General features: G+C 45.8%; 1 protein-coding gene across 1 annotated transcript in view; it reads left to right on the top strand.

The window, feature by feature from the left end:
* EXOC2 (exocyst complex component 2) overlaps nt 1–12,814 on the top strand; it is a 274,558-nt gene that overhangs the window by 195,276 nt on the left and 66,468 nt on the right. The window contains exons 16-17 of the mRNA XM_073550138.1: nt 9,334–9,395; nt 10,858–10,938. Of these exons, the coding sequence (XP_073406239.1) occupies nt 9,334–9,395; nt 10,858–10,938 (143 nt within the window). The remainder of the gene's footprint in view (nt 1–9,333; nt 9,396–10,857; nt 10,939–12,814) is intronic.

Here is a 12,814-nt window from a genome sequence, read left to right as displayed (position 1 = left end):
AACTGAAACAGAGCTTTTAACTAAAATATTTAAAAAGAGGGGTTACGATGAAGATTTCTTGATTGAGGAAAGAAATAATATACAAAAAAGACCAAGAGATACCCTAATTTGGGATAAAAATGGAAAAAATGATCAAAATGTTGATTTAGTGAGTAATAACCAGAGGGACTTTTCAATTATAACCCAATATAATTCAAATACACATATCCTCCGCAACATTGTAAAGAAATATTGGGGAATATTAAAAGAGGATAAAATAATTGGTGAATTACTACCAGTGTACCCAAAATTTATTTATATGAAGGTGAAAAATCTAGGGTACCTTGTAGCACCATCTATACCTAATCAACATAATATTAGATTAACAAGGGCCAGTTTCCACAATGAACCGGGCTTTTATCCATGTCGTAAATGTAAAACCCTAAAAACTACAAAGCAATATACTGTGTCTAATGCCAACACGGAAATTGCTATCCGCGGTCACATTTCATGCAATACAACAGGCGTGATTTATGCACTTAAATGTCCATGTGGGAAACTGTATGTGGGGAGAACAAAACGCCCACTTAATGTACGTATAAATGAACACTTGAGAAATATAAGACGAAAGTTTACTGGCCATCCATTATCAAAACATTATATGGATCACCATGGAGGATCTGTTACTGGTACTATAATAACTGGCTAACAAATTGTTAATAAAGATTGGAGGAGAGGAGATTTTATCAAGAAAATGTCTCGTGTGGAAAGTCAATGGATTTTTAATTTAGATTCTCTAATCCCAAAGGGACTAAATTCAGAAGTTGAGCTTTTTGCATTTAACTGAAAACAGGATAGCGCTTAATGGGTTAATATAAAGAGCACTGAACCGCAGGCTTAAATGATGACCATTCCTAAAACGGACCATCCCTGATGAAGGAAGCTGTGCACTTCCGAAACCGGTAGGAAGGAATTGGTCCGTAGCATTCACTGGATCCCACCACGTGACTCACGTCACGAAGGTCCTGCAGCAACTTAGCAGCCGTCAGCATAACGCTGTGTACTGCGCTGCGAAGAACACTGGCGCTCCGTGGGAACACTGAGTAATCCATAGAGACTGTCACCGGCCGGGACAGTTCTCCACTAAATAATTGTTGGAAGAGACTTACTTTGCTCTACTTTTCAATAACTATATTTTGCATGCGGCAAGGACAGTTCCATTTTAATCTCCTAAGTAACGGAACTCCGACTCTGTCAAATTTACAGGAAATGTGCAACCTTTTCTTTGCCCTGTGGATATAGCTCCAACTAGCTCCAACTATAGCATCAACTCACTCCAGCACAATGGAGTCGTTATTCCCGTACTAGAACACGAGAAGGGGCAGGGTTTTTATTCCTATTGGTTTGCAGTTCCCAAAAAGGACGGGACAGTCAGGCCAGTTTTGGACCTGTAGCTCCTGAACAAGTTCATCAGGGTCAAACATTTCCGAATGGAGTCTCTCCGTTCAGTTATATCGGTCATGGGACAAAGAGAATACTTGGCCTCGATCGACATCCAGGATGCCTACCTGCACATCCCCATTTTTCCTCCGCATCAAAAGTTTCTGCGGTTCACCATCAATGGCCGACATTTCCAGTTAGCAGCACTGCCCTTCGGGCTAGCCACTGCTCCCAGAGTGTTCACAAAGGTGATGGCAGTCGTGATGGCCGTCTTACACTCTCGGGGCATAGTCGTCTTACCATACTTAGACGACCTCTTGGTGAAGGGCCCCTCGTTTCAGGCATGCGAAGAGAATGTCAGCATCACGCTGGATACCCTATCTCACTTAGGATGGTTGGTCAACAGAGGATTTCTTTTTTAGGGATGATTTTCGATACCTCCCGAGCGTTGGTAATTCTCCCTCAGGACAAGGCGCTAGCCCTCCGGCAAGGAGCCCAGAAGCTTCTGCAGCCAGTCCCGCACTCCATTCGGTTTGGGATGAGAGTGCTAGGAAAGATGGTGGCAGCAATAGAAGCAATTCCGTTTGCCCAATTTCATCTTCGTCCCCTACAGCAGTGGTTTTCAACCAGTGTTCTGCGGCACACTAGTGTGCCGCGACACATGGTCGGGTGTGCCGCGTGTCCGCATGGCTAATTTACATGCGATGCAAATTAGCCATGTGGAGGCAAGCAGGGCGGCGGGTCGGAGAGGCAGCAGTCCCGTGTTCCTGTGTCGCTTCCTCCCTGACACAGCAGTCAGCGGCGCGGCTGGATGACATCATCATTCAGCCCCGCGGCTGCTGTGCCAGTGAGAGGAAGCTGCCGATGAGGAGAGGTGAGGGGTGTGTGTGTGTGTGTGTCTAGGTGAGAGGTGTGTGTTTGTGTGCGTGTGTAGGTGAGTTGATGGATGTGATGAGAAGCAATGATGGGAGTCATGGAGAAGGCGGTGATGGGGAGAGGGCAATGGAGAAGGCGGTGATGGGGTGTGATAAGAAGGCGGTGGTGGGGAGAGGGCAATGATGGGGTTGTCGAAAGGGCAATAATGGGGTGGTGGGGAGAAGGAAATGATGGAGGTAGTGGAATGGGCAATTTCTACATGAAGGGGATTATGATGGGGCATATTACTACAAGAAGGTGATAATGATGGGGCATATTACTAAAAGAAGGGGATAATGATGGGGCATATTACTAAAAGAAAGGGATAATTATGTGGCTCATATACTGCAATATAAAGGGGTACAATGAGAAATACTATGGCCATGAGGCTGGAGTACAAGCGCCAGCTCATATACTATATATATATATATATATATATGGTATATGCTGATAATTATGTGGCTCATATACGTGGGACTGTATGTATGACTTTACATGGGACTGTATATATATATATATGGGAATACATGGGACTGTATGTATGAGGTTACATGGGATTGTATATATGAGGGGGTTATCCTTTTTTATTTAACTTTTTTAAAATAAATAATTTATTGAAAGGACCTCACACTGAGTGAGTAAAAATACATTTAGAATCTATATTATTAACTATATGTATAATATGTACTGTTTTAGTGTCATTTTGTGCCATTTTGGTTGGTGGTGTGCCCCGGGATTTTTTACGTATAAAAAGTGTGCCGCGGCTCAAAAAAGGTTGAAAATCACTGCCCTACAGCATGCCCTTGTCAGCCTGGGACAAGAACCCATTCACGCTCGACCATCAGTGTCGGCTATCCTCGCAGGTCAGACAGTTGTTGGAGTGGTGGACGAGCAGGTCCTCCCTTCTGCAGAGGAAACCCTTTCCCTCAGATCACTTGCTAGTGGTCACGACAGATGCCAGCCTCCTCGGCTGGGGAGCGATTTTTCGCCACCACAGGACCCAGGGACGGTGGTCGCCGCAAGAGGCACGCCTCCCGATCAACTTGTTGGAAATACGAGCAGTCCGGCTGGCACTGCAATATTTTCAGCACTTCCTCCTGGACTTCCTGTCCGGATCCAATCAGACAACGCCATGGCGGTGGCTTACGTAAATCGTCAAGGGGGCACGCGCAGCCGAGCAACCATGCCCGAGGTAGCCATGCGGTAATATCGGCAGTCCACATCCCGGGCGTGGAAAATTGGGCGGCGGACTTCCTCAGCCGGCAGGGGGTCACGTCAGGAGAATGGTCTCTGCACCCCGAAGTCTTCCAGCAGATTTGCCAACGGTGGGGGATGCCGGATGTGGATCTGATGGCCTCCAGGATGAACGCCAAGGTGCCCGTGTTCGTCGCTCGGTCTCGGGACCGCGAGCGATCGCCGTGGATGCGTTGTTTCTACCATGGAACCAGTTTCGCCTCCCATATTTGTTTCCCCCGCTGCCGCTACTCCCAAGAGTCATCAAAAAGATCAAAACAGAGGGGGTTCCAGCGATTCTACTGGCCCCCTCGGGCGTGGTACACAGATCTAGTGCAGCTGCTCACCGACGTGCCATGGCGACTGCCAGAGCGCCCAGATCTACTGTCCCAGGGCCCGATCTTCCACCCGAACTCAGGGGCCCTGTGTTTGACGGCCTGGCCATTGAATCTTGGATTCTGACCCAAGCGGGGTTTGGGCGCGAGGTAGTCTCTTCAATGATTAGCGCCCGAAAGGCTACCTCGGCAAAAATTTACCATCATACCTGAAAAGTCTTCTTCGCTTGGTGTCGAGACCGGGGGTTTTCTCCGCTGACATTTTTGATTCCCAACATCCTGGCCTTTCTCCAGTCGGGCTTAGACTCAGGGTTGGCCCCGAGCTCCCTTAGGAGGCAGATATCAGCTTTGTCCATCCTGTTCCAGCAAAGAATTGCTACCAATATGCAGGTGAGGACTTTCATCCAGTGAGTCTCCCACTTGGTACCACCCTATAGGGTGCTCCTGGACACCTGGGATCTTAATCTGGTCCTGAGTGTTCTGCAGGAAGCTCCGTTCAAACCACTTCAGGACGTTCCTTTATCATACCTTTCCCGGAAGGTAGTATTCTTGGTAGCCATAACGTTCATTAGGCGAGTCTCGGAGTTGGCGGCCTTGTCCTGCCGAGCACCGTTTCTCACTTTTCATAAGGATAAGGTGGTGCTCAGTCCAACTCCCCCCTTTCTGCTGAAGGTCGTGTCCTCATTCCACGTTAATGAGGATATTGTCTTGCCATCATTCTGTCCGGCCCCAGTACATCGCGTGGAAAAAGCTCTTCACACGTTAGATCTGGTGAGAGCACTCAGAAGGTATGTGGCACGGACGGCACCCTTCCGTCAGACGGACACGCTGTTCGTGCTCCCTGAAGGGCACAGGAAGGGACTCACAGCCTCAAGATAGACCATAGCCAGATGGATCCGTCTAACGATTCAGGAGGCCTACCGCGTCAGGGGTGCGCCAGTCCCAACAGGGATCAGGGCACACTCTACTCGGGCAGTGGGCGCCTCTTCCACCAGGCTTCGGTGGAACAAGTGTGCAAGGCAGCGACCTGGTCCAGCCAGCACACGTTTACTAAATATTACAATGTCCATACTCAGGCTTCTCCAGATGCGAGCCTAGGTAGGATTCTCCAAGCAGCGGTGGTGCACCTTTAGACAGGAGGTGCATGTAGCTTGGATTGGTGAGTCAACTTCCCACCCAGAGACTGCTTTAGGACATCCCACAGTACATGTGTCCCCCAATGAGACGAAGGAGAAACATGGATTTTTGTGAGTACTCACCGTAAAATCCTTTTCTCCGAGACGCTCATTGGGGGACACAGCGCCCACCCTATTAGCCAGTTGGCTCTAGTTTATTTAATTAATGTACATTTTTTGTTGATGTCAGGGTGGACCTTTTCCAAACATTTTGTTATTCTGCATACGTTCTTTTTTTCTCGTTATTCTCGGACCGCTTTTGCACTAAACTGGTTTCCGCCCGTAATCGGGGCGAGGGTGTAGGCGGCGGAGGAGGAGCTAACCTTGTGTTGTTTACTTAGTGTCAGCCTCCAGATGGCGGTAGCATACACCCCACAGTACCTGTGTCCCCCAATGAGCGTCTCGGAGGAAAGGATTTTACGGTGAGTACTCACAAAAATCCATGTTTTAAAACTGCTGGATTAAATTTAGTCATTATATTGTGAGAATCTTTTATAGATACTTCACATTGCGGTACATTATATATAATGCTACCATGCGTTAGCGCATACCGTTATCGCTAGGGCACAAAAGATGTAAAAAATGACATCAGCGTTAGAAGGATGCCCCTAACGCAATGTGAACCTAGCCTTAGTTTGCATGCTGCTAACTATATTTCTTTATTTTGAGATAGCTTGGCCAACAGTGAATATTCACAAACAGCCATTTTGAAATAAAGAGGATCTGTCACTAAGTCAAAAGTGGCTAGTTTGTGCTCTTATATTAGTCCTGCTCCTCCCCTGAGTATTAGGTTTTGTGTTTCTTTTTTAACAATTGCCATAGTTTCAGAGATATGGGATTTTTTCTGTGAGTGTCACTCCCTTGGTAAAGACCATAAGAATTAACACTAAATAAAAAGTCCCCAATATCTGGAACCGTATGGGGGATTTTAAGGGAACCTTTCACCATAAAAAGGCAGTCCATTCTGCAGGCACCATGTTATAAAGCAGAAGCAGGGGGAGTGGAGCATATTAATATATATATATAATTTTTTTTTTTTTTTTTTTAGATAAATTCAGTATAACCTGTGTTTTAATAATTTAAACTTCTGCTTTTTCTGGGATTTTTATCAAGTGGGTGGTCATATCAGTGACTGACAACTTTCCCTGTATGCACACTTACACAGACAGGTGTCAATCACTGATAGGACCGCCCACTGGCCCGAATTCCCCACAAAGAGCAGAGGATTACATGATTAAATCACAGCTTATACTGAATCTTTTCTCACAAAACTATGTATGTATTTGTCTTATTGTGCTCTAACATTTGGTGCCTGCTGATTGGACGGCATTTTCATAGTGACAGTATCCCCGTTGACAGGTCCTCTTTAAAGGCAAGGTGCCGCAATTTTATATAATTTGCAAAAAAAGAGTAAGTAACAAAACATGATGTTAAAGCAAATGTCGTACTATCTAGGATTTATGGTTTGTTTGTAATAATGTTTTAATGTAGCCATTGGGCGCTGACATCTTGATTTGCAGATCTGTGGAGGACTCATACAGTCTGCAAATATGGCCGTCCCTGGACATAGGAGACTGCGGTCGGCTCCCGACCCCACATTGCAGCCTCATTAGCAGAGAACTGGGCACGCCCCTGTGGGCTGCACCATTCACTGCTGTAGGTGTGGCTGGGCACCATTTTACTGTAGCCCAGTGCTATCTGCTGAGCTCCACTTTCTGCACCGTGCTTCCTGCTCCAGCTCCACTGTCCTCCTGCTCTGTCTCCGCCTCCTCACTCACACACAGCCCCAGTGATCTCCAGTAATCTGACACCTTTGCTTTTATAGTGACAGTGACATATACAGCCCATAGTCTAGTGTATGGGGGGGCAGTTACACCAGTGTGAGCATATCTGTAATACTGTCTCCTGTGATACTGCCTGCTGAGCTGTGTATCTAATCCTCTCCTGTGATACTGCCTGCTGAGCTGTGTATCTAATCCTATCCTGTGTGATACTGACTGCTGAGCTGTGTATCTAATCCTATCCTGTGTGATACTGACTGCTGAGCTGTGTATCTAATCCTATCCTGTGTGATACTGTCTGCTGAGCCGTGCATCTAATCCTCCCCTGTGTGATACTGACTGCTGAGCCGTGTATCTAATCCTCTTCTGTGTGATACTGACTGCTGAGCCGTGTATCTAATCCTCTCCTGTGTGATACTGACTGCTGAGCCGTGTATCTAATCCTCTCCTGTGTGATACAGTCTGCTGAGCCGTGTATCTATTCCTATCCTGTGTGATACAGTCTGCTGAGCCGTGTATCTAATCCTCTCCTGTGTAATACTGATTGCTGAACCGTGTATCTAATCCTCTCTTGTGTGATACTGACGGCTGAGCCGTGTGTCTAATCCTCTCCTGTGTGATACTGACTGCTGAGCCGTGTATCTAATCCTCTCCTGTGTGATAGTCTGCTGAGCCGTGTATCTATTCCTATCCTGTGTGATACAGTCTGCTGAGCCGTGTATCTATTCCTATCCTGTGTGATACAGTCTGCTGAGCCGTGTATCTAATCCTCTCCTCTGTGATACAGTCTGCTGAGCCATGTATCTAATCCTCTCCAGTGTGATACTGACTGCTGAGCCGTGTATCTAATCCTCTCCTGTGTGATACTGACTGCTGAGCCGTGTATCTAATCCTCTCCTGTGTGATACTGATTGCTGAACCGTGTATCTAATCCTCTCTTGTGTGATACTGACTGCTGAGCCGTGTATCTAATCCTCTCCTGTGTGATACTGACTGCTGAGCCGTGTATCTAATCCTCTCCTGTGTGATAGTCTGCTGAGCCGTGTATCTAATCCTCTCCTGTGTGATACTGACTGTTGAACCGTGTATCTAATCCTCTCCTGTGTGATACTGTCTGCTGAGCCGTGTATCTAATTCTCTGCCGTTTGATACTGCTCTCCTGAAATACTCTGTGCTGCTGTCACCCTGCTGGTTTTATGTGTGATCTACATGGTGGTATTGTGTATGATCTATATGGCGGCATTGTGTGTGAAGTATATGGCGGTATTATTTGTGATCTGCTAAAAGGGGACCCATTCTAGGGTGGTTCTGGCTTAGCACCTGCACACGGGTCAGGGGTAATAGGTGCAGTCAGGGGAGGCAGCTGAAGAGAGGGGTCTCATTTTTATCATTACTGTATGGCTCCATTCCCCCCCAGCCTGCTTCCCAGTGTCACCCCGGACTGCGCCTGTCGCCTCGCTTTCACACATCGCCAGGCCAGAATCTGAGGAGGGGAATGGGGTCTTTGCATGCAAAGTCTGGATCAGAACAGGCCATCAATCAGCAGAAATGTTTCCTGGATTTCTGTGCTGCTGTCTCCCTGCTCCTCCCCCATATATCTCCCTCTGTGCCCCACATAGACCAGCACACTGCTCTCCTGAAATACTCTGTGCTGCTGTCACCCTGCTTCCAGAATCCTTGCTGCATGCCATCCTCGGTGACCGAAGACCCCATTCCTCTCCTCAGATCCTGTCCTGGCGATGTGTGAAAGCGAGGCGACAGGGGCCTGATATATGGAGGAGGAGCAGGGTGACAGCAGCACAGAGTATTTCAGGAGAGCAGTGTGCTGGTCTGTGGGGGGCACCCTGTTCGGTGCCAGGGATTGTACATAGAGCGCTGTGTTATATACACATGGATGGACCGTCTGCTTGTCTGCTCCACAGAAATCCAGGAAACATTTCTGCTGATTGATGACCTGTTCTGATCCAGACTTTACATGAAAAGACAGTCAGTATATCTTTGCAGGCCCCATCAAAATGGCTGCTCACTGTGTTCCTAGATGTCATCCTCTCTTTTCCCTTAGCAAGCACCCAGTAGGGGAGGAGAGGAGTGACACCACACCCATGTCAGCAGATTCTGCCCATACAGTGTCCATTTTAGGGCATGATCATATATCAAAATCAAACATCATGGACACTGTACGCCCATAATTACTGCAGGACAGTAATGTGAGCTAGTTGTACACTAGGTTTTTGTGCCAAACTTCAGTAGCTGCTCCCCCTAGCACAAAATTAAAAACAAATGATGATAATATTTTTTAAGAAAATGTAAACATTAATTCTTTACATTTTTTCAATTGCTGAAACATTTTTTTGGGGATGGCACCTTCCCTTTAAGCAGTTCTCCATCTGTGCAGCTGTTATTCCTTCACCCAATAGCATGTTTTTAAAATAAAAATTTGTTTTATGTTAATTAGCGAAGTTATTGTTTTTTCAGAGGTGAAGAAATTGGCTGACAAAGAAGACTGGGTGGTCGACAATGAGGGTTTAACATCTTTGGTAAGTTTACATCTAATTGTTGTACATGTCCAATAGGCGGTTGTGTGCTGTACTCTCTGTCCTCTAGTTCCCCCAAGTGAGATTTGATCACGACATAACCAAGTATGGGTCATAAACGTCTGATCGCTGGGATGTATCCCATACTGATTTATGGTGGCTTGGAGCTTGTTATATTGAATAGTGGCGGTCCTAATCTTCATCTATCCTGTGAAGCTTCCCCCTCCCACACTGGGAAAGCAGAAAGTCCAGCATTTTTGTACTTTTATCCCTAACTGCACCTGCGAATGAGCCACACTCAGAGAATAATGCTTTCAGTAATTCCATGAATGTGTGGGGGTACATTATAGAGCTTCAGTATCCCAGGTCACTGCCTCAGTGGTGACAATGTAGGACCAACCTTCATTGGTTTCACACATAATTATTTTTTTTTTGTACATGTTCTATACATTGATTTTTGCGGATACATCTTGACCCATTTCTATAAATTTTCTTTTTCATGTGACCATAAAAAAACTGAGACATATCCTACTTTGACCTATGTTGTGGGTTAAAATTGCCATTGCAAGTGTATAGGCCCCGTCACACTAAGCGACTTACCAGCGATCCCGACACCGATATCAAGGTGTCAGGATCGCTAGTAAGTCGCTATGTGATCGCTGGTGAGCTGTCACACAGACAGCTTCACCAGCGATCAGCACAGCGATGCCGAGCGCCCGGCATCGCTGGCCATCCCTGTAAAAAATAGAATCAAAATAAAAAATATAGTTATTCTCACCTTCCGACGTCCCGCGCAGCCATCCTGCCTCTTCCACGCTCCGGTCCCAGTAATCCTTTGCGAGAATGACCGCGAGATGTCACGGTCTCGAGGGATAGCAAAGTCTCGCGGTCATTCGTGCAAAGGATCACTGGGACCGGAGCGTGGAGAGAGGCAGGATGGCTGAACGGGACGTCGGAAGGTGAGAATAACTATATTTTTTATTTTTTTTATTATTTTTTACACCTGATCGCTGGTCTCCCGCCTGTCACACACAGCGATGCATGCTGGCCAGCAGGAGACCAGCGACCAAAGAAATGTCCAGAGATTTCTTCCAGCGATACCGGCAGGGGGGCCGCTCGCTGATCTCTGTCACACACAGCGATCTCGCTGGTGAGATCGCTGTTACGTCACAAAAGTTGTGACTCAGCAGCGATCTCGCTACCAAGATCGCTTAGTGTGACGGGGCCTTATGGCCCATAAAAAATAGATATCACATAGGTATCATTCCTGTACTGTCTGTATTTTTTCTGTTTATTGGGTAGGGGAAACTAAAAAATGTTAATTTCCCACCAGAAATGATTGTAAAAACTGACAAACAGACCAAAACTGGAACAAACAGGGATCATTACTCATGTATCTGAGAAAAACTGATGTTAAACCGGCCTAAAAATGTGCATTGTTTTTTTTTCTTTTATAATTTTGTAGCCATCCCAGTTTGAGCAGAGTATTATCCAGGCACTGCAGTCACTGAAAGGCATCATAGAATGTAAGCCTGCTGAAGCAGATGTAAGTATTCCAGTTCATGAGGGTTCTCTACTGTTTACCTGTATCTTCTCACTACCACAAATGGTTAATCCGTTAATTTGTTTGTTTGTTTTTTAATTGTTAACCTTTTACATGCTTATTGGTAAATGGAAAATCTGCTACAACACTTGCACCTCCCTCTGTAGCAAAGAAAGACTGGCAGCTCAATGTGTACTTGGCATAAGGGCCTTGCGATATGACTTGGGATAAAAGCCAAATCAGAATCTGAATTTGCGGACAATCTTTCACCAGTACTTGGCATACAAATTTGTGCGCGCTCATCTACCATGATAAGGCACACCCAATAAATGAGAACTTTCACAATCACATTTAAACTTGTCTCTTTTTTGCTGATGCCTACAAATTTAAACTCATACAGTGCCTTGCGAAAGTAGTCGGCCCCCTGGAACTTTTCAACCTTTTCCCACATATCATGCTTCAAACATAAAGATACCAAATGTAAATTTTTGGTGAAGAATCAAAAACAAGTGGGACACAATTGTGAAGTTGAACAAAATGTATTGGTTATTTTAATTTTTTGTGGAAATTCAAAAACTGAAAAGTTTGGGGGGGGTGATATTATTCGGCCCCTTTAACTTTCACAAGGCACTGTCCATGTTTTCTCTGAATACCCATCATAATTTATGCAGCTGTTCACACTTCAGGATTTTATTGTGGACTGTGTATTTACAAAAAACAACGGAGATATGTCCTTAAAGATCTGAGTCACTGATCAAAATTACCAATACAAATCTATGGGTTCATCAAAAAAACTCACTGACGTACAGTACATATTGTCGTACTTGTTCCCCTAACATGCCAATCATAATTTGTAAGAGAAGCTTAGCTATTTTTTGGCATATGAGAAAATTACTGACATCCGACAAAAACTGATAAACTGAAGAATCCAAAACACTGATGAAAATCTGATACAAAAAAACTAATCAGTTTGTGGTTTTATGTTTGAGAAAAATTGCTCATCCCTGAATAAGGCCATAGACACATGAGAGGAGTGCGCAGCCAAAAAGACCATGGCTATCCCTAAAACATATGCTATGAAATCTGACTAGCACCTCTTGACTAATGTGAACAGGTGCAAATTGCTTTCACTACAGTAGAATAGGAAAAATGCTGCTGTAAATTACCGTATTTTTGGAATATAAGGCATACCAGACCATAAGACGCACTTGGGTTTTAGAGGAGGAAATTAGGAAGAAAAAAATTGAAGCAAAAAATGTGGTCAAATCTGTACCAATATCCTCTATCCTGGTGTATATGGTCCCCTCATCCCCATCCTGGTATGCATGGTCCCCTCATCTCTATCCTGGTATGCATGGCCCTCTCATCCCTACCCTGGTATGCATGGCCCCCTCATACCTACCCTGGTATGCACGGCCCCCTTATCCCTATCCTGGTATGCATGGCCTCCTCATCCCTATTCTGGTATGCATGGCCCCCCTCATCCTTATCCCGGTATGCATGGTTCCCTCATCCCTATCCTGGTATGCATGGCTTTTTCATCCCTATCCTGGTATGCATGACCCCCTCATACATATCCTGGTATGCACGGCCCCCTCATCCCTACCCTGGTATGCATGGTCCCCTCATCCCTATCCTGGTATGCATGGTCCCCTCATCCTTATCCTGGTATGCATGACCCTCTCATCCCTATCCTGGTATGCATGGCCTCCTCATCCCTATCCTGGTATGCATGGCCCCCTCATCCTTATCCTGGTATGCATGGCCTCCTCATCCCTATCCTGGTATGCATGGCCCCCTCATCCTTATCCTGGTATGCATGGTCCCCTCATCCCTATCCTGTTCTGCATGGCTTTTTCATCTCTATCCTGGTATGCAT

The sequence above is a fragment of the Dendrobates tinctorius genome, unplaced genomic scaffold (genome assembly GCF_039654945.1).
Source record: "Dendrobates tinctorius isolate UK_male_01 unplaced genomic scaffold, ASM3965494v1 ptg000163l, whole genome shotgun sequence".
NCBI classification, from domain to species: Eukaryota; Metazoa; Chordata; class Amphibia; order Anura; family Dendrobatidae; genus Dendrobates; species Dendrobates tinctorius.
Note: the sequence above shows the minus strand (reverse complement) of the source record. Positions and strands in the feature narration are given on the sequence as shown.